Here is a 23,836-nt window from a genome sequence, read left to right as displayed (position 1 = left end):
TTGCACAGAAATCTAAAAAGATCAATCAAACAACAAATATTTGTTTTGAAATCAAACCAACCACCAAGTGAAAACTTGTGCTCTTCATTAAATAAATTATTATATAGTTATGGATACTGATTTCTAATTACTTTTACCCCTCAGCACACTCTTTAGTTGCAGATCAACCTTGGTGAGTGAGGTGTGTGAGTTGATTAAGAAAAATGGAAATGGATCAAATGGCGGAACAACTATTCTTGTCCAAAAACCCCAAACTATTCCCTTAAATGTGCAGATTATCTGGATGGGCACACCACCTACCTGGCTGCATTCATCCACAACACATCTATAACTGTGACTGTCCACAAAAAAAAAAATCCCCTTTTCTCACATTTTACAGTATATCTGGGTCTGTATTTCATCCAGGCTAGTGCACATACTTTTATGTTGTTGTTGGTTTTTTTTGCTCAGGCCACCCATGACTCACTGAGTGGTCCAATTTTCTGTTATGAATGATGGAAGTTCATTGGTATTGAAACTGTCTGCCCATGACTAAGTCACTGTGTTGCAGCTGAATGCTGACACAGGAAATCGACAACGGGTAATTGCAGGTAATTGGGCTTATTATTTCTTGTGTCATAAATGACGGCTATTATTTCAACATTAAGGTCAACATCACTTCTGGAGGTGGTACCAATATTGATATTGGGATGTTAAGTTACTTTTCTTCATTACCAATGTGTAATACTGTGGAGCCATCTTTCATTAAAGTATTGTGAATGCATTTATATGGAGTGGATATTGATTGACAATAGAAGCATGAATGGGCTTGGACTTGATCTGATTCCTATTTGGGCAGATTGGACAAATTGTGACACATTTTTAGCATCAATCGCTTTCCAGTTTCCTGATAGCAACACCTGTTTGAGGGACGAATTCATCATCTTAGTTAATCAGCCAGTTAACCATCTGTTGCCACTATACTTGTAATTAAAACAATTGTAACCAATGTTACCAAATACAGGCAGAGTTGTGGAATGGCTGTTTGGTTTGACATGAAGAGTAACTGCTAATGAAAAAGCCCCTCTTCAGCTGGACTTTAATATATCATGGCTTCAGACACTAGCCCTTGCCAACATCTAAACCCTACCGAACATGGATCATTAATTTGACATTTTTTCGCCAAAAATTATGGCTCACTTTCTCTTCTGCAGTTTTTTCTCTTTCTCTCTGCGGAGAGCGACCGCATCAGTCAAAATGAGCTAAAGGTGCGGCAAACAGCCAACCTGCATGTGTAGTAAACCTACCTGTCATCTACTTTAATTTTAGGAATGCTGATGAAATCCCTTTAGTGCTGGCTGTCTTTGAAGTACACACTGTATGAGTGGAGAAGATGAAAAATACAAGGCCAAAACATTGTGCTCAGTAACTCCTCTAGAAAGTAAACTTTCACATTCTCTGGGGAAATTTGCAGTGATAATGGAGAAGATTACACACAAAATGGGGAAATGGGCTTGGAGAAATGCCTGTGCTAGGAGCATATTAACTCCTAGGAAGCATAACTACAGTGCTTGTTATCTTCGTTTTTTCTTCTCAGTGCAACCTCTCAATGCCAGCAAACTGCTGCCAAATGATTTTCGTAACGATGAACTCAAAGGGCACACGAGGTGAAGAAAAGTGGATTCTTCTTTAAAGCTGTATATGTTTAATTTACATCATTTTTATATTGTTTATCTACACAGAAACATATAAGTGTAAGTGCCTTTTCTTGAAATGCCAAATTTGAGTCCTTTCAGCTAGTTTCAGGACTCCTGGGATGATATGTCAGTCTGTCAGTTGGTCAGTCAGTCCACCAATTTGGTCCAGATTGAAATATTTCAAAAAATCTTAGATAGATTGCCATGAAATCTGGTCCAGAGCCCAGAAAGTGAAGTCTACATTGAGCCTTCACTTGACAGATTGGCACAAAACTTTGTGCAGACATTCAGCATTCCCAGGCGATGTCTCCTGCTGACATTGTTGATCCCCCAATGTTTCTTCAAGGGCCACCATAATGTTTGTGGTATTGAGTGAAATGACTCAACCATAGAAATAGAGTAAGACTGGAACATTCTCAATTAAATCAACATAGCATGATGGTCAGCAGATACTTTTATGTTTACTGTTGCCATTACAATCCATGTAGAGTGCTAACTTCTGTATAAACTTCTGTATAAAGTAAGTCGCTGACTCACACTGGATGAGGTTTTACAGTAATGACTTAACGAGCAGTGGAGTACTGTGAAGCATGCAGTGCCAGCTGTTAAATTAGTCATATTTAACAACTTGATGCTTCATCCACACACTCTTGTCACAGCATATTTTCTGGAACCACTGTTGCATTAAACAATGGCAGAATCAGCAAACTAGCTAGCTAACTAGCCAGCCATTCAGTGATCCTTGTTACATGTGGTCCCTTTTGCCTCACTCCACACGGCTAGAGGAGACTTCTTCACAGGGAGAACACCGAACTGTAGCACAAGCTAGCTAGCTAACTAGCCAGCCAATCTCTGAAACTGACATGTGTAACCATAACAACAATGCCCGTGTGAGTCTTGTTCTATTTCTAGTTTATATTCAGGTTTTTTAATAAAATACCTTAAAAAACTGATGATATTCCATGCAGCTTTTGCTGTACTCTACATTTAATGCTTACGAGCAAATGTTAGCATGTTAATGCACTAAACTAAAATTGTGAACATGCTAAACAATATACCTGTTTAGCGATGACATGTTAGCATTGTCATTGTAAGCATGTTAGCATGCTGGTGTAGGTACCAGATCGGCTCGGCTTCCAGATCAGCTCAGGGTCCTTCGTCTGTTGATTACATCACACAATGTGATTGGCTGTACACTTGAATGGGAGTACAATGTGATTGGCTGTACGTTGGACAGCTGTGATTGGCTGTCCGTTGTGGCAACTGGCTGTAGTCATAGCAACGCTTGCCTATGTCGAAACCAACGTTCAAGTTTTGTGTATTTTTGTGCTAACCAGCAATAAACTGCTTTTTATGACTATAAGGGTGTGGTGTGTAGACTAAATCTACATAAAATATGAGAATAATTGTGTTTCTGTTGGACATGTGTGTATAATATATACACAAATACACATACAAATAAGTGAAAAATAGCTTATAAGTGTATACACACACATACATACATAAATACTTATTTTCTTATACATATTTTCACTTGCTACTAGTGCTACTAGTGCTTGCTACATGCTACTAGTTTGTACGAGTCGCATTGCTGTAGATAGTGTTTTGTGTGACGTGATCAGCAGCAGACGAAGTTCCCCAAGCTGATCTGGAAGCCGGCGAGCCGAACTGGTAGCTACACCGGAATTAGCCCTAAGCTCATAGCACCTGTGGCTAAATATAGCATCATAAAGCCCTTAGCATGGCTGTAGACTTCTAGTCTTGTTAGTGCTGGCTCTCCTCCTGGCTTTTATTTGGGTTTATGCTACTAACCAAGTAAAGATTAAGTTGGCTACATGGGTGTCACAATTAGCGATGCAACTCTATCAGCCAATGCATCCACATCAGGATCAATAAAATACAGCACTAATGGGATTTCATTACTTCTTGAGTTACAACATTTTGCTGCTGAAACATCAATTCAACAGTATTCAGGTATTCTATTTAGATGGAAATAAAACTGTGGAGAGGAGTGCAAAGCGGGTGTCCAGTTGATCCTACCTGTTGTCCACAGTAGTCTTTAGGATGTTGATGAACTCCTGGTAGCCGGGGAACTTTGACGTGACGATGGAGAAGATGTGCCAGTCGTACTCCTCCATGATGTTCAGCATCAACAGAGCCTCCTGCTGGATGGAGGCGCCAAACTGGAAGAAAGTCGACTTCACATCCTGAGAAAAGAGAATCAGGGAGAAGGATGGAGGGAAGAAGAAAGAGGGTGGGGGGGGATACAGATTTAGTTGAAGATTCATTTGGATTTTGGTCTCACTTCCCTTATATTAAACCAGCTAATCCAAACTGCATCTCAGAAATATCAATCAACAACAAAGCATTTAATACTTGGCATTACACTCTCTCATATACACACACATATACACACACACACAGATCGAGAGTAATAAGCTTCTCGTGGAGGAAATATATGGATGAGGGGCTCAGAACAATTCAATTAAGCCCAAATTGGATTGGTGCGGTACAGGCGGGCTGCAGAACTCTGTGGGCCTGGTTCTGGGGAACGACTGTTACATTCACTCTGAGTCACTCATATCCACTCCATTAAACCTGACTCAGAATCATTTGCCACTTAATTCAGCCAAAGTGAGACATGGGCCCGGACAGAGCAGACAAGCACTATTACAGGTGGACAAATTAACTCTATTCATTTATGTTGGAGGCTGCATTTTAAATGACTCATTACAGTGCGGGCTATTAAATGAGGTGAAATTAGTCAAAATAAATAGTGATGAATAGTGAGGAAGAAAAGAGTCTGCCATTGCAAAATGTGTGGACTGGAGCGTTACTTTGTCTTCTGTTGTTTGTTGCATGATTAGCTGTGTGTGTATGTGTGTGTGTATTTCTGTTACCTTGAAATGTCAGAGAGTTCACACATGGCTTATCTTGACACCACTTGTCTTTGGCACTCTAATTATGATAGACTTGCAGGTTGGAGTGTGTGTGTGTGTGTGTGTGTGTGTGTGTGTGGCTACAACCTGACAGCTAGAAAAAAAACAACAAGGGCTAAGAGACACAAGAACAAAAGGTTGGAGCGACAGATATGAGACAAATGAAGAAATAGAGATTCTGCCTGGTGTCACTTTGTAAGATTACACCTGACTCTTAAAATGAATGAATGCACCACATGCACGTACACACACTGACGCACATAAAGAAGGGTGCTACATGTACACACTGCCTGCAGCCTGCATCTACAGGACTTCATCACAGTGTGACTAAAGCTGTAAAATAGTGAGAGTTGGTGAGTTGGTGTGTGTGTGTGTGTGTGATGAAGCAGCAACTTTAGTGCTAGGAGCTATAGTACTGGGTGGTGTAATGCTCATAGACTGTATAATAGAAGTGCCACTGTGATGTCACCCATTGGTTTGTGTACTGCCATTTTGATCTCTGAATTTGTTATTTTGGCAATACTGGTTTTTGTTCGGGCAGTGACCACGTTTTGAGGAGTGGGTAGATCTGACTGAGAACCTGTAGACAGGACTTGAGACTTGAAAAAAATATTTTGAAAATTGTTTGCTATGGTAATAACTCAAATGAGAAGTAGGATCATTTTTATCATGGACTTAGAAATTATGCAAGTTTAACCAACTTTCGCATTGGATTCTCTTTTCAGAATTAAAGTCTGTTACATTGAGTCTAATGACTGAAACAAATCACTGTTTGAACGAAGTATAAAAAAACAACCAGACAAATGGTTATACGAGATAGTTTCCAGTTGTTTTGGTTTTATTATACATGGTACAAATTTTGTTTTCAGACACAATCTTCTGTTAATTGTGGTTTCATTTTCATTGTGATATGATTGGAAGGGATTTATTTATAAAGTTTTGAGACTTTGAACACTTCATCTGTCAAGAATGAATCACATTGTCGCAATCATTTCATGGACAGAGGTTAAAAAATATATTTTATTCCAACTTTATGGGCTACCATGTAGAACACATTTCTTAAAAGAACATATTAAATGGTGCTTTTTTTTGTTTTATCTGCATTGCCACAACAAGTTCAAACATTTAATTTCTACTGTGCAGTTCTTCAAAGCAGATATACAGAGCAAAGCTTGCAAGCCGCTTCATGTTGACAACTTACACTGCTGAAGTAAACTGAAGTCTGCTTCATTAAGGAAACTTTGGAAATGTCAACCAAAACTTTTCAATTGATCAGAGAGAAAACTGCATCATTTGTTGGCACATTATGTGTCTATAAAAATAAAGAAAAGGGTAATCTGTACCAGATGCAGGCGAAACAAGAATAAAGTGCTTTTAATTGTTTGTTGGTGTGGTTTTCTTCTTTTTTTTTCATTTACATACCAGTAACCTACTGGTCTGCTGGTCTATTACTACTATTACTACAGCTATGTTCTTGTAGAATCTCACTTCTAAGAAACAAAGTCGGTCTAACACAGCTGAGTAAAGAGGGCATTGGGGGTATAAAAACAGACACAAGTAGAAAGCAGGGACTGCGTGTAGTGGATTGTATTTGTAACCATATCAGTGCACTGCATGTAATTTCATCGCTATATGCATGACCTAGCTTTTCATTTCCCACTGTGTTGATAGCCTCTGAATAATGTGGGTATTCACTGTTTGCATTATTTGTGTGAGTGTGGCTGTGCGCCTCTTTCCCCCTATATCAAGACTCTTGAGTGCTCTTTAATGGTATTGTATCTGTATGAGGTCGGCTCACTCGATACTCACACTCAAGTGCTCTTCAGAGGCTCACTGTGTAGCCCTGTGTGTGTGTGTGTGTGTGTGTGTGTGTGTGTGTGTGTATGTGAGACTGTGTGTGTTCTAATGGGCGAGAAACCGAAGCAATGCTTGAGCATGGTGGGACAGGAGAGAGGTCATGCTATAAGACGTGTCACTTCCTGTCTTCATCACAGCAGCGGACGATACTCCCACACTTTGCTGCAGTATACGGAGGACTGGGAGCAGCACAGGGCGAGGGGTAGGGCTGGGCCATATATTGATATATTTTTAAATGTGATATGGAATTACATCATATCGTATATATCGATATATATTAACATTTTCCCTGTGATCATTGCTCCAGGCGAGCTGCAGCTTTTATTCAAGATATTTTCTTTTTATTTAAATGTACACTTTATGGAGCTTTGTTTTTTTTAAAAAGGTACTCCTGTTGTTATACAGTATTTATGTTCACTTAAATAAACGGTTTCAATAAAACTACTTCTGACATGTCATATCTGACTTTGACTGAACATTTGCTCTCACTTTGAGATAAAAATATCGGGATATATAAAACATTTTATTGGGTATTTTTGGGTTATTTTTTTCCGTCCATTCCATTAAAATGACATTGAAGAGTATTAACCTTATAACCATTTTTTTTTATGAAAAAAACATTAGTTTGTTTTTAATTTTATTAAATTAATTAATTAATTTTAATTAATGGTCACTTCACAAAAATAAATAAAGTGACATTTTAAAACGCATTGCAGATATTTTGGTATTTTTTTTACTTTTAATTAACCTAAACAGTACGTTTCATTATTTGTACTGAATCAATACGATGCATTGTAAGCTGATTGTATTATTAACTAATCAAATCATGACAGCCAAAATTAATCAAAACAGTATTTCTCTATTAATTTCCCAATTTTCCTTCTATTGAGATTCAGATTACTTCTTTGTCTGTTCTTTTAAATCCTGAGTAGAAGCTATATATCCTCCAGATAATATGTTGACACATATATGTAATATAACATCTCATGTTTACTTTAAACACACTTTAAATTCAAATGATGCACTTTCACAATCTGAATAATAGAATAAAATGTGCTGAAGGCTTTCTTACAGTCTAAAAAAAAAGGGGGGGGGGGGGGATGGGGTGGCTGCTGATTTGGAACACTGTGATTGGCTACTAGACACCCAATCAAATAAGTTTATGCATATGTGTGGAGTTAGAAATCATAGCTCTAGACATCTAGTTGACAAAACAGCTGGTTCACATGTGCCAAAGCTTCCTTTCATCATATTAATAAAAGATTCCTCTTTGTCTGTTTCACTACACTGCGTATGTTAAATATGCAGGTTTTCCTCTCAAACATCTGTTTGTCTTCTCATTTTTTGCATAAACACACAGGTTTATATGAGAGAGGGTTCCTAATTTAGGACATAGGGGAATTATGTCAACCCATGAAAGCAAATTTAAATCGTTAGATTGCTTGAAAAATCACCAAATTTTGAATGGTTTTCATTGGCCAGAGACAATATCCATGCCAGAGGCAACATTTATGCAAAATTAATTTAGCAAAACACTGGTTCTGAATAATCTCTGAAGAATTCTGTTTCAATATTATTTTGGCAATGTTTCATACGTCTCTGTGTGTGCTTGTGTTTTTGCTGCTTGTGCCTGTCTGAAATGATTTAAGCTCCAGGAACCCCAGGAGAGGAAGCCAAATTCTACCACAAAACGGAAATCTTCCTTTTAACAAAATAATTGCTCTTTTCTCGTCTCAAATGAGACTGGGCACGTGCCTGCGCCTGTTTGTGCAGGCCAAATAATGTCTCTTAATTTTAACGGGACTGAAGAGATTTGGCTCAGGTTGGGCTGAGTACTCTCATTTTACACGAGGTGTGATCAGAAACACTGCACGCTTTGAGAAAGCAGCTAGGCAGACTCAGAAGTGGACACTTTAGATTGGCCTAACCTATAATTCTGAGACCAGAGGCACCTCTACTGAACACTTGGCTGAAGCAGACTCTTAAGGACACTGACAACAAAGACTGAATAAATCCTCACCTCTCTGTCTTTACTCTCACTCTCCTGCAGAGAGAGAAGACAACCGCAACTTCAATTCGGTTTCTGCTATTTGATGTCTCTCTGTTTAAACGTCTCTTTCCAGGAGGAACAGCAATGCAAAAATGGAATTACTAGATTTCATATATTTTCAACCGTGTTATTATGCCACATCTCTCATTCATTGTGTATGTGCTTCTTTGTTGTTATAGTTCATTTTTCGTGTTTTTTTATTGCTCAGTGGGTCATTCCATGGAAACTGTTCAAAACACATATTTTGCAAGCTCAAGCACAATATATGCTATTATATGTATGTATGTATATATATATATATATATATATATATATATACACACACACACACACACACACACAGTACTATGGAAATTTCTTAGGCAGGTGTGAAAAAATGTCACACAAATATTGATTTGATTTTTAAAAAAATTGTATTTGTATTTTGTAAAAAAAATTTACTATTTACATTTATATTATTATTATTATTATTATTATTATTATTATTATTATTATTATTATTATTATTAGCATTTTTCTACACCTTCCTTAGACTTTTGCACAGTACTGTATATATATTTATATTTATTTATTTATCTATCTATCTGCTTAACAAGCACTTTTTGAACATTCCATTGAAAAAGAAATCCCCATAATTTTTGAGCGATGGAGTGTATGTATATGATATGTTATTTTATACTATGAACAATAATTTGCAAGAAAAATGTTCCCAAAAATGTTCCAGAATAAAATCCAAATTCACCAGCAATTTGTCAGGGTGTCTATTATTTTTCTTCTGCCTGGTGCAGACAATAATTAATCTGGTGCAGTGATACACTAGTGTGGCAAGGTGGAACATGAAGCTTATGAACACACTTTTTTGGTTATGTATTTGACACATTAATGATCCTAAAAAACAAAAAAAGGTCAGAGATTTATGCAATATTTATTAGTTACTTCACAAGAATGTGAGAAATGATCCAAACGGACATGAGATAATGAAAAAATGTAACAGACAACAGTTAAAATGATTCATTTTATTATTTAAGTACACTTGATTTGTGTCGCCAGTCACTGAAAACTATATTTATAGTTTTTTTATTGCTTTGTTTTCCCCTTTTAATGTTACGGACCCAAACTTAACAGCTTTCATGGAATGGCTCCATAACATTGATTTTATCTTCAAGGTTTTTGGGATGCAGTTGGGTGAGAGATAAAGAAAGAAAGAAAGAAGAGAGAGAGAGAGAGAGAGAGAGAGAGAGAGAGAGAGAGAGAGAGAGAGAGAGTATAGCACAAAGGAAGTAGATGTGGAAAACAAACTAAAAGATGGAACCAAACAGAAATACTGAGTGAAAAGGAAGGCCATGATAAAGAATTAGCAACAAAGACAGTGCAAGTAAACAAATTGGCTTGAGAGTGGCAGGCAGAAAAAGTTCCATGAAGACATGAAATCAGAGACAAAGAGGGAGGAAATTTTCAATGCGGGGCAGAAAGAGAGAAAAGAGAGATGACTGGAGCGGTGGAGGAGAGACCGGCGGAGTGACTAAGCAGCGTATGATTGTTTCTAATTGGGACGACTCACAATCCGTGACATCAGAAAACAGCCAATCATATCCTCTCATTTCACCCTTGTCAAGTGTGACATGTCTCTTCTTTCCACTCACACCTTCAGCTGCCGGCACCCACACATACAAACACCACATAAACACACAGTCTGTCATTCGCAGCTCTTTCTGTCTTTCACATTCACAGTCCCTCGCTCTCAAATTTCCCACTCTGTTGCATACGCACAAACAGGTGCACACACGACCACAATGACACGCACGCACATGCGCACACACATGCGCACGCACACACACATGCACACACACACACGCACACACACACACACACACACACACACACAAACACACAAACAAGCACCTGCCCCGCGGGGCAGGACAGTGTGTCTAAGTTGAGATAGAGGGGAGTTATAAATAGTAGTCCTCATATCCTCTGCTGCTGATAGCATCATGCGCTGTCTGGTCTGATGACACGCACACATGTACAAAATACACACAAACACATGAGTGTAGGGTGCATTGTCAGTTCTGGGGTGCACACTTGCCAAGATAAAGAGCTGATAGTTCACATGCATGCCAAAAAGATGCATATATTCATCATATAAGGCATATAATATACGCATAACTTTTATCTCCCTGCTGGTTTAAATGCTCTGTAGTGTCCACTGGAGGAGAAACATACTGATATGACAAATTCCTCGGTGGCCGGTTACTAAATATAAACAGACAGGCATAAAAATAGCTGCAGCAAAACAAAAGAGCCCGAAATGTCTGTGGAAACAAACTAAATGCCAAGCAGACAGCAATCACCATATAAACCACAAAGACAGGCAGAGCCACTTGAGCCAAAAACCACAAAAAGTAACATCATTCTCTCAGAAGCTGGATGATAAAACAACTGATTACTGCTCACAGTAAATGCACTGCTTTTGCTGAGGTTTGCCAATATTATGTTCTGACAGGAAATATTAGAAAAGTAAAAACATAGCAACAAGAAAGAAAGCAGAAAGCGCCAACAACAGGATTTTCTTTATTGATACTACATTTTATGGCTGTAGACAAAAAGGTCATATAAACTTCAAAAAGCTATATTCCACCACAAAAGTTGCCAAGAGTATGGTTGGGTCCAAAAGAACAGTCCACAGGGTCTCTGTGTTTGTGAGGCTGGATTGGTACAAATCCAATACCACTGATGCCAAAAAAGATCCACTGAGTGTAGAAAACATATACACAAATTCCAAATGTACATAAATTGATCATTTATAGGCTGGCACCATTCACTTCTACCTCCCCCTGTAGATTTGAGAGGAAAAATTGAAATTACAAGAAAGTTAATTATAGGAAAGTTGAAGCTTGGCTGAAAAAAGAGCTGCATGATGGGTTGGACCAGACTGGTGCTCCTTCAAAAACGTCAAAATAGGGCATTTGTACATGCAGCAAAATAGGACTCATATTTATGTTTTAGACTGTTCTCGGCCGCCATCTTGTTGACATAGGAGTAATGATGGACAGAGATGCAGAGTTTAAAGGGCAGATGGGTCGAACAAACAGTAGACTTTCACCCAGGACAACGACTAAATAACTTTTTATGTAATGCTCACATCACTCTTGTAACTACTTTGCTTCATGCGGCATTTATGCACATTTATTTACTGTTCAAACTGTCTTTTATAATGCCTTACCTGGAAGTTTTTTGGCATATATATATATATATATATATATATATATATATATATATATATATATATATACAGTACAGGCCAAAAGTTTGGACACACACCTTCTCATTCAATGCGTTTTTCTTAATTTTCATGACTATTTACATTGTAGATTCTCACTGAAGGCATCAAAACTATGAATGAACACATATGGAATTATGTACTTAACAAAAAAAGTGTGAAATAACTGAAAACATGTCTTGTATTTTAGATTTCTCAAAGTAACCACCCTTTGCTTACTAGAATATAAGACATGTTTTCAGTTATTTCACACTTTATTGTTAAGTACATAATTCCACATGTGTTCATTAATAGTTTTGATGAATGTAAATGTCAATAGTCATGAAAATAAAGGAAACGCATTGAATAAGGTGTGTCCAAACTTTTGGCCTGGACTGTATATATATATATATATATATATATATATATATATGATATGACGTGTGTGCTATTTTTAGATGATATTTTTAGGTTCCTTGAGATCCAAAACCCTCATTTGGACAAATGCTCATATGTGTCCTTATGGGTGGTGTTGACAAACGGTCTATCCTGTCGTTTAGGTTGGAGATCTTGTTGGTTGGATGGATCCCAAATTCAAAGAATGTGAATTCAAGCTCTATTTGTATGTTTTTCAAGGTATATTCTATGGTTTCACCAAATAAGAAAGTCACCAATAAAGTGACAATTGTCAGCAGGAGGAAGTGATATCATCATCTATATTTAGAGACCCACTATTGGCACCAAGACCACATGTTATTTCCAACAAGTAATGATCCTTTTTTAATTTCCTCTGTCAAAAACAGACATTCTAGATGTAGATAAAGTGAGGAGACAGTTTAAAGACTTTTTTTTCCCTGAAATGGGTACAACTCATAACAACAAAGATGACGTAGGACTTGAAAAGAACACTGGACTAAACGTTCTCCTGTGTGCAGCAGTAGGGCTCTGTCCATGGTGCTGAAGGGTGTGCTGGTTTCTGACTCAAATTCATGCAGCGCCTTTCAATACATTGTTACTCTACTCTACCCCTACTCTACTTTACAGGTGCAAGAAATATAATAAGAGAAGAAAATAACCAGAAATGGAGAGTAAAGTACTTTAATTAACTTATATCAAAGTGATTTTGTCTTTCAGACCAAAAGTCAGTGGAGGTGGCGATACGACTCTGCTCTCCACTATATGTGGGTTCAATGAAACTTTATCACTCTATGGTTATTGGTAAACAATACTTACAATTAATACGGCTAAGGCCTAAGGCTAAAGCCTATTTTGTTCAGATTCATTTGGTTGTTGCACCCTGCTTTTTGGTCATTCATCTACAAGCAAAAACCACTGCATTGGCACATGGATAAATCATAATTTATGTATAAAAGTTATAATGATCATCAAAGAGTATAAAAGCTCATTTCACTAGGGGCGGAGCAAGCCATTGTCACAGTGGGTGCAGAGCTTTTTGCAGGGCCCCTGAGACGATATTTATTGAATTTAAGAACTGTAAAGTACAGTAGGTGGCAGTATGGACCTTAAAATTGTTTGCGATCCTCCAATCCGAGAGAAGAAGAAGAATTAGAAGGAACAGTGGAAAGATGGGCCATTTTAAATGCTGTTGCCGCAAGGGATTGTGGGGCTTTCTGAATGGGGCTTCAGTTTATTATTTACATTACCTAGTTCTCATGATGCACAGTAGCGAAGACAGTAAACTAGACTAAAATTTTCTCTCAAGTTTGCAATTTTTCTGATATTTTTAGGTGTCTGATCAGGATATTTGTAATTGTCATTGCCTGTGCTGGTACAATTGTAACCATGAGTGAAGTGCCTGTAATGTTTTATGACTTCAGCTGAATACAGTGACACTTTTAAATTCCATATGGGCCCACAGGGATGTAGCAGCTGTTGAAGAAGCGGCAACGCTGAGGCCCCCTCCCAGTGGTCCTCTCAAAAGCTGTCGGAGGCTAGTACTGACGCCCAATTGGGGGCCCCTGCTCGCTTGGATTCCCTGGGGCAACTGCACCCACGTCGGCTCCGCTTACGTAATCGACAGTAGAAATGTGTTCCACCAGCGGAGATTGGGCAACATCATTTTCATCGCAGGACCTATTTGGAGCATGATTTTCGTGCCAAGTTCCAAATAAAAGAAAGAAAATAAAAGAAAGAAAATAATCTAATGTGTTGAAGAAGTTGTTTTATGATTGATGACAGTATATTGCAACGGTGATTTAGATACTGCCAAAAGTGAAACAATTAAATGTACATGTCAGAAATATTAGGCATGTGTTCACAGCACAAACCTCCTCATGTTGTTGTTTTTTATCTCATAATCCACAGAGAGAAATATCATTGTGCTAACAGCATTTCTTTGGTAATGGCTTTTACTTAAACATTATGTGAGTTTATTGCATTCCTCTGTAAATTGCTCTGACAGACTCTTATGACACTGTGGAAGTTTATTCAGTCTTTACTAGATTACATTGTTTTTAAAGCAATAAGCAGATCTCGTGACGGAACTGTGAAAATGAGTGTGTGTTGTGCAGGGCTGTAAGTACTTGGTGCAAACAGAGGGGAGTAGATTTCCTTTGTTTGTGCTGGATAATAATTACAGGGAAACAGTAGCCTTCAACTGAAACAGGACACACACACACAGGAAATGATCAAACGAGGCTGTATTTGACGTCATAGAAGAATATTTTTGGCATGAATGCAGTCCATTTTAGTAGATAACTCACACACAGGAAGAAAGAGACCTATTCAAAGTTTATCACAAAGGAGTAGTGCATGTGTGTGTTTGTGTGTGTGTGTGTGTGTGTGAGAGAGAGAGTGTGTTATTGCTGTGGTTCCTCTGTCAGGACTTTTTAACAAGCAGTCGAGCCCCCACGGGGAAACACTGACAAAATAACATCATCCCTCTCTCTCTGTCTCTATCTTTGTCTCTCTGTGTTTGGCCTCTTCTCCCACTCACTCTCTTCTCTCTTCTCTAATAAGTCCAATATCTTCCTCTCTGTGTCTTCCTTTCTTTCCTTTGACTCCCTGTCCAGGGGCTCTGTCTTTTCTCCCCTCCCTCTATCTATCTTGCCCTCTCCCACCCACTCCCTATCTCCTCTAATAAGGCCGATATTCTGCTGCACTCCTCTGGGATCTAACCTTACAACTAAGCTGGAATAGCTGTTATCAGTGCTGGGAGTATACATGGAACTTCACAATTTACCCCAAAATCATATTAATAAGACATAAACAGCTAAATATGACTGAATATTATCTAGGGATGTTAGAATGTTTTTAGATGTAACTAAGCGGTTCCCAGCCTAAGGGTCGGGACCCCCCAAGGGGTCACAAGGTAAATTTGAGAGGTCGAGAAATGATGAACAAAGCAAGATAAGTTTATATATATATATATGTATAGCACAATTTAAAGTGCTTAAAGCAGATACAAGAATCATAGTTTTTTATTTATTTATTTAAAAGAACACATGAAATTAAAAGATTATAAAGGAAAGTGGATTTAGCATCACAGCGGCTGTTTCAAGAGCTGTTTCACTATGTTTAGCTCTGACAATAGAGTAGAATACCAAAGATTTCCAGTGATCTGTCAGAGGTCTAACAGGTGTGTACTGCTGAAACATATTTGAGAGGTACTTTGATGCTGCCCCATTTTGTGATTTATAAATGAGCACCAGTGCTTAAAGTCAATTATGTGACTTACTGGCCAATGTAAGGAGGATGTAAGGGACTGTCCAGATAAAAAATATACATGTAAATTCCTCTTACCTGTCCCGGTATTTATCAATATAAATTGATTTGGTGTTTGTTGTCAAGTGTTGGAGATGTCGGCTGAAGAGATGTCTCTCAAATATAATGGAACTGGCTCTTGGCATATTGTGCTTAAAGCCAGAAAATCCTATTTTTTTCCATAAAGGATTGTTTCAGTTTTGTCCTTATTTAGCTGAAGAAAGTTTTAATGTATGTATGTAAATTAATGCATTTCCAAAGAGATTCTAGAGGACCAAAGTCATTAGCTTAGTAAATTTGAGTATCATCAGCATAGCTATGATAAGAAATATTTTTGTAATTTATAATTAGTTAAAGTAGGAACCGATAGAAGTTGAAAAACAAAGGCCCTATAATTGACCCCTGTGGGATGCCACATATCAAGGAAAGCAGAAACAAACATATTCATGCTAAACAAATCATGTTTGTTTGCCTAGTTTTGTTTTCTAGAGGACTGCAAAATTAAAATATTTTATCACAATAAAGCAAGTATAAAACACTTCCTGCTCAAGACATGAACACTTGGAATTGGTGATTAGTGGTTACATGTAGAGGTCATAAAAAGGTGAGGAATATTGCTGTAGTTTTCTTTTAAACCACTCAACTCTTGGTAATCTGATTACTCTACTCTCTTCTTCCACAGCCCCACTTGTTATTTGTCGGTAGATGATTATGCCTGCCATCACTAGACTTTGACATATTGTGCATTTCACAACTGTCACATGTGCAGAACTTGTTGGTATCATCATTACAGCCTCCACAGTCATAATAGAGTCATCATTATGAAAATTATTATCACTGTCAATATTGGCATCATCAACAGCCATAACCATCGCAATTATTCTCTGCATTTTAGCCGTCCTACCTATCATGCTTTCCTAATTTGATCCCTTTCCTTCCTTCCTGCAGCTCTTCCTCCATTTTTCACCCCTCATTTTATTCCTCTGGTCCCCTTTTTGGCTTTCTTTTCCCACCCTCCTTCCTTCTTTTATACCCTTCAATTACCTTTTCCTACTTCCTCACTCTCCATCTGTCCCACCTCACACTTTGGCAGGCTTTTAAATGAACACAAAAGAGAGAGCAAAAAAAATCCAGAAGGATGAGCAGAGGTGCTAATCACAATAAAATAGGACTTTGAATTAGGAGTCGCTGCACAGTGCAATCCTCAACGCAGTGGTGCTTTATTGAATACATAAGTAATATTTCGACAAGAAACCTCTTTGTACGGATTACTTGTTAAAACATGTTTTCTTTTTTAAGTATTGAATATAGTAATCCTGTACGGAGGCACTCAGTGTGCAGCCGCCTTAAAGGGTTTTAAAGAATTTAAGTGTTTAGGATGAGAGTTCAGTGCAAGGCGACGGGATGAAGAGATGAAATCATGAACCTAATCTGAGGAGCTATTTATTTGGAGAGATAATGCACAAGAAAGAAGAATACAGTTCAAGCGAACATGTGCATTAACTCGAATATAAAGTCAGAAATAACCCACAAATAAATGCTTGTATGTGTGGTGACATTGTGATGCTTGTCCAAACACGCACACATGCACAGTATGAAGTAAAAGGGATTTATAAGTCTATTGTGTGTGTTTGTGTGTGTGTGTATCAGTGCCAGAGGGCTGTGTATCATGCTGAGTTCATTGCAAAGACACAAACAACATAATATAAACCTCAGCTCAAACAGAATGGAAGAACACCACTGCCCGGGAAAAACAAGAAAATCAAAGGCCTCAAAGGCCAGATTTACACAGGAACAAAACAGCAAGACCTGCATTTATGGAGTCGTAAAGCAGCCCAGAAAAAAGGCTGAGGTGACGTGAGGGAGCTGGTGTGAAATCATTTTCATCTTAATGTCATGTTTTCAGGAACAACATCAGAGAAGCTGTAACACCTGTACCGCACAGCAACGAGGGACTGAGTTTGATCTTTCAGCTGGCATACATGTGGGAAAAAAGGAGAAGGGAGCAATGCCAAGAAGAAGAAGAAGAAGAAGAAAAAGAAATTAAATGAGGGGGAATTCAGCTCTGTGCAAATTAGCTTCACCAGGTCAACACCGCAGCAAATATTTTGATGTTGAGCAGATTGCCTGGACCATATGTTCCAGCATTAAACTTGAGATGACAATTTTGTTCACCGGAGAGTTCACTGGTAGCTGAATTTCATTATCATTCTGATGACACTTGACAACACAGTTCTTAAATCTGTTTTAAAGTGTGCTATTACTGTGTTATTGTGGTCTATTGGGCTATTTGAGTAGACCTGGCACGTTGCCGTATCCGTCAGATGCCTGCAGAGTAAATTGTGCATAGTGTGACTCACTTCGCTGAGTTTTGCTCAACCAGCCCAACTCAGATGGCGAGAGGGGATTGCTAACTGGGTGGTTAATAATTTCAAATAATCCAGCAGTGTCCACTGTTTAGAAAGCAGGTTAATAGAGTTGCCTAGTCAGAAAGGCCATGGGCACTGTGGTTTTCAAGTACAACCGACAGACTGCAATCAAAACTCAAAACGACGTATTGCTAAAAGAATAGTTAATTATTTCAGAAAAATACTCTCATTTACTAGATTTTCAATACCTCTCTCCATATATGGCTGAAGGCAGGAGAGGTTTAGCTTGGCTTAGCTTAGCCTAGCATAAAAGACAAGCAAAAACTAGCCTCGCTCTGTCCAAAGGTCTGCCTACCAGCATCATTAAAGCTTACGAATTAACACATTATAACTAATTTGTTTACTATGTACAAGAAATTTAAAAACTACATGTTGTGATACTGTGATGAGGGACAGGATGTCTAGTCTTTATGCTAAGCTAGGCCAACCAACCGGCCTTATATTTACTTTAACCCTCTATGGTATGGTGTGGCCCTCAGGCAACATACCCATTTTTGGCCTGTCAGATTTCTACAATGCATGTTTTTGAGTGATGCAATACTTTAAAAAAGAGGGAAGAGTATAGGGAACCACTAGCAATGCTTTAATTTGTCACATGACCTCCAGGAGGCCATATTAAAAAAACCTGTTTTGCAGACTTTTCCAAATGAAACAGCTTCGTCATTTTTTTTGCCACAAATTCACTCAAAACGTAATTTCCTGGCCCTTTCCCATCTGGAAAAAAAATATTACTACTTATAGGTGAGTAAACCTTAATTTTCGATAGTTTCATACACTTAGACTTTTCAAGACAATCCTTCCAATGGGTCGTTGATTCAATGGTACAATGTTACCTACAGGCAACATTCAGACAAGAAACCGGTTAAAAAGTTCCTTTTATAATGTTTTTAAATTTAAATTTAATGTATTGTACCCTGTTGAAACTACTGAATCTGTTACACATGTTTATTAAATAAATGGTGCTAAAATTAATTTGAATAACTTTATTGTTCACTTGTGGAAAACTTACTAACTTGGAACTTACTTTTAGAACTTCCCAAAAAAAAAAAAGTTATACAATTTCTTCATTATTTCTTCATCTTCATTATGTTTATTTAGTCTATTTTAAGACAACAAAAAAACACCCCAAACATTTTTTTCCCTAACTGGCATGGCATGGAAGCAAGTACGAATATTTTCCAAAATGTCAAAGTATCCCTTGGAAGCTTTTTTCATAAAAAGTTTCATATGTTCAATCAAATGGCTCTTAATAAATCATTATAGGTTTCAAGGTTGTTATGTGTGGCTCTCTGAAGTTGCTAATTGGATTGAAAAACAATGAACAGAGAACTAAAGATGAAGTCTTGGCCTAGATATTCATTAAATCTGCTGGCTACACTAGAACCCCAGAAATATTGGCCATTGGCCCCAGAGGCTGAATTGTCATCAGACCAATAGCTGATGCCGAGATTGCTAAATACATAGCTCATACAAAGGACATGCCATCTCCCATCATATTACCCCTTGCTTTTACCCTGACATACAGCTATGTTGGGGCAAATCAATACCGCATAATGTGCTGATAGTTTCCCCCCACAGAGATACATCAGTCAGCTCTTATGGTCATCACTAAATACACTGGCAGTGTCACTGATTCATCACCACTGCCACCGACAGACAGACACTGACACCGAGAGACCTACTTTGATGAGGACGAATCAGAGCGGGGTGGGCAGGAGGGATGGATGGAACCAGTAGCAGGAAGATAGATGAGGGAAAGGCAAGGAGCGGTGTCAGGGAGCAAGTGGGGGAAAGAGAAAAGAAGGGCAGAAGATAAAGAGGAGAGGGTGGACTGAAAAAAAGAGAGGAAGCAGAATGGGGATTGATACATTGTGGACATGGAATGGAAAGAAATAATTAAATATGTTGGGGAATGTTCTTATTTGCTTCATTTCTGTGAGTGAGATGAGAAGATCAATCTCATATATATGTGTTTATTACAGAGTTTTGGCCAGTCTTTGTTTAGCCTAGCTTAGCATCTACATGCTCAAACTATAATTTACAACTATTCAGTCCGAACATACAGCATCTGAAGTTGGCCATTGTTTGATTTTGGGCAGACACAGAGATTGTCACAAAAAATGTCACATAGTCAACATGATGTTGCCCATTGGTTTGTGGACTATTGTTATGAACCCTAAAGTTTGGCATTTTGGCTCTCGCCATATTTGCTTTTGGACATCGCCACCAGCTAGAACTAGTGGTAGCTAGCTAGCTTGATTAGCAAGGTGCAAGAATGCAAGGCTGACTCCTTAAAGCGTCTTTTAGTACAACTGAATGCTGAACACAACATTTTTTAGTCAACCAAAATGTTTGATTGAACTACCATGAACTGAAAACACACTTTATAAAAGGGTCAACGTTCTAATACGAAAACAAAGACAATACCCAAACCACATGATAGCTACTTGTCAATCACAAAGTAGTCACATCCTGATTAAAACTAATGACTGTGACCATAAACTCATTAGGAAAATGTTAACTACAGTATAAAATCAAGTAACAAGTAGGGTTATTTTATCATGGACTTCTATACAATTGGACTCCTTTTTGCAACTAGTGAAGTTGCCCCCTGCTGGCCATTAAAAGGAATGCAGGTTGCAGAGTTTTCACTTCAATTCAGGCTAGCGGTTTCCCCCTGCCTCCACTCTTTATGCTAAGCTAGGCTAACAATGTTCTGTCTCCAGCTCCATATTCTTATGCAAGACATGACGTTGACCTTGTTATCTAACTCTCAGGAAAAAAAAACTTGACCTATTCCTCTAAACCCGTATTGCCCATCAAGGAAAGAGGAGAGTTACAAAAATGGGGGATCTCTCTCCCTGCTGCACTCACTGCAGCACTCTGCTCTATTCAAATCTGCTCACATCCACACTTGCACATTCATCATTAATATTACAACAACAAGGAAGCAGGAGAGAGGAGAGAGAAGGACTGAAATAGAGCAGCTCTCTCATACAGTGAATGAATACACGCCCACGCTGACTTTCCTGTACATTAACAAAGTGCAATATAAGTGCTGTGCCCCAAACCCCATCGTCATCTCTAAGCTTTCCCATTTCCATTTGATTGGCTGCCAGCGAGGCCTGCAGAGTAATTGGCTGCATTTCATTGGCCAAGCAGACGGACAGCACCCCTGGGAGGAGTCCATCAGGCGATATCTGTTAACAACACGCACAGACGCACAGAGTTTTACACACACACACACACACATACAGGGCTGGAGGGGAACTCCCTAATGCCTAATGTACCTTTTGCTATCACAGATGGGTCACTTACATTTCTGGGCAAAAGAGCGATGAAGAGAGAGAGATGGAGGGAAAAAAGTGGAGTGGAAAGGATTGGTGGAGAGGGGATGGCAGGAAAGGTGCGCAGGATTGGATAAAACAAGGGAAGAGAAAGAAGGAGAAGAGAGGATGGATGGATTGATGTATAGATAGATGGATGTGTAAGTGGTGCACAGTTCCCTTATCTCAGTCTACAGATCTTGAGAACATTAATACATGTCTCTATCTTCATCATTGGCCACCGTCTTTGTGTTGGTTGTGTCATCCCTTGTTTTTGCAGCATCAGTCGGCCCTTATCAGCGCCTCTTATGCTGATTCAGCACATTGAATCAGCATAAGAGGCAGTGGGTGAGAGTGAGCTGTGTGATCAGGCATTTGAATCATTCATTTCCAAGCGACAACCCGTGGGTCTTTAAAGTGAAGCCAATGCAGAAGTGCCTTGAACCTGCATTCTTTGTAGTGTCCAGCAGGGGGCGACTTCGCTGGTTGAAAGAAGAAGTCTGTAAACGTAAAGGTTTAGGAGAAAATTACCCTGCTTTTCACTTGATTTAATACTTCAGTAAAAATTGTTCTTTTAATTTTTTTATGATGGTCTCACTTAGAATAGAGCAGACAATAAAGCAGGGTACTGCTTCCAGTCATCGTTCCCAAAAATCCCAAAGCGCCCTTACTTCCAAAGCAAGGAGTTTTACTGATTATTCGTCTTATATGGTTGCTTCCTGTGCCTGGGCAAATAGAGGCTATTGTTTGTTCTTGGTTTGTTCTTGCCATTTCCACACTTTCAAGAGACAAATGCATGATATATTTCACTGGCCACTATCATCATTGTATACAGATGAAATGTAGTTTGTTTGGGAAATTCAAACCATGTTCAAACCACCAATTTGTCTGCAGGAGCTGCTCAATGGTCATTAGAAGGAGACAGTGTGCGGTGTGGTATGAATATGAATAAGAGTAAGCATTAATAAGTGTTGAAAATAAGCACATAGCACAATCTTTTCTGGATACATAAAGACTGAAAAGAAACCACAACACACAACAACAACAACCACTCACTTAATTGTAGGGAACATACTCAAAGTGCAAACGGTCATGTAGTTAACAGCCGAGTGTGACGGAAAACAAAAATGAGTCATTGGTGACGCTGGTTAGAGGCTGACAAACATCTCGGAGGATCAGGGTCGTCCTCGCGCGGCCTTGCTGAGGTCTCTCGTATGAGGACGAAAGGACAGTAATACTATCTGACTTGAGTCGTGAGTGGAGAGGAGCATCTGTGGATCACCGCTCACACAACAGAGAGGGGGAGACTCAACTGGGTCACCAACACGTTGGTACAGCACAGTGTGAGCAACATGGCTTTCTTAAAAGCAGGCACTAATATCTTTAAAAGGAGGCTCAGTTTCAAGGATTTGGTCTTTCTCCAGAAATGTACTCTTGTGACTGTATGGAAACATCTTCATACAGCATTTTGCCCATTACAGGTGCTACTAATATTTGCACTGAAAGTCTAATATTGCATTGGGTGAATTAGTAGAGGAGACACGAAGAGACAAAGTTGCTGACCCACTTTGTAGCTCCCAAAGTTTCAAATCCTCTTTAAAGAGAGACTGAGTTGTGGCCAAGAATTTAGGAAGACACACACACTCACACACACACACATCATCCATACGGTACATGCATGCACACACACACACACACACACGTGTACAGACACACACATGCAAAATCGCGAGCTTGTGACCCCAGACACCATGAATAATGAAGCAAGTGCTGCTTTTATTTAACACCGCATTAGCTCTTTACATCACCTAATAATGGCAGCACTGAACCACACTAACACACTCACACACACACTTCTGGTAGTGCTCGATACGGTTTGTTAGTTTTCTCATTTGACTTGGTCTATTTTAGTCCTGCAAAACCCTCTTTCTCATTTCTTTTCTCTCTGATCCTCCTTCCATTGTCTCTTTCTTTTATCTTTGCTTCTCTTTTTCTTCATCGTCTCTGCTTTTTTTTTTTTTTTTTAGCCTGTTCTCTCCCTCGCCTCATACCTCTGTTGGTATATCTCTTCCTCTATTCATCTCTCACTCCTTCCACACCCTCCATCTCTCCCTCTCTCTGAGCATTTTGTTGATGTCGGTGATAAGATCAGCGTGTGATTGGCTGGGCCAGATAAGAGATAAGACTGTGATTTGTTTAGGGAGCTTTTCTCCTCTCATCACACCCCTGCGGACTGCAGCGATATTAATGAACATGCATACACATGCATACTTGCACTTTGCGTCTGGGAAAACAGGAGGGAAGATTGAAGAAGAAAGTATGAGAGAAGGGAGAGAGAAAAGAGAGATATTTGGGGTACAGTGGTGAGAAAAACAGTCGCCCTAATTTGCAAATCAAAGACATTATGACTCACATATTTACAGCAAAATCAGCCAAAGGGGAAAATATTTCTCTCTCATTTCTTCTCCCCTTTTTACTTTACTTTCATATCCCCTGTTTCATGCCTGCATCATCCTGCCTGTTTGTATAATGTTCTTCTCAAAATGAAGAATAGTTGGCCCTAGCTAAGCTTTAACA

General features: G+C 38.8%; 1 protein-coding gene across 1 annotated transcript in view; it reads right to left on the bottom strand.

The window, feature by feature from the left end:
• The window catches only part of grin2aa (glutamate receptor, ionotropic, N-methyl D-aspartate 2A, a), a 206,997-nt gene that overhangs the window by 72,795 nt on the left and 110,366 nt on the right, over nt 1-23,836 (bottom strand). Inside the window, exon 3 of the mRNA XM_059348942.1 lies at nt 3,717-3,883. Coding sequence (XP_059204925.1) covers nt 3,717-3,883 — 167 coding nt within the window. The remainder of the gene's footprint in view (nt 1-3,716; nt 3,884-23,836) is intronic.

Source organism: Centropristis striata, chromosome 13, assembly GCF_030273125.1.
Source record: "Centropristis striata isolate RG_2023a ecotype Rhode Island chromosome 13, C.striata_1.0, whole genome shotgun sequence".
NCBI lineage: Eukaryota > Metazoa > Chordata > Actinopteri > Perciformes > Serranidae > Centropristis > Centropristis striata.
This window is presented reverse-complemented; position numbering and strand designations above follow the sequence as displayed.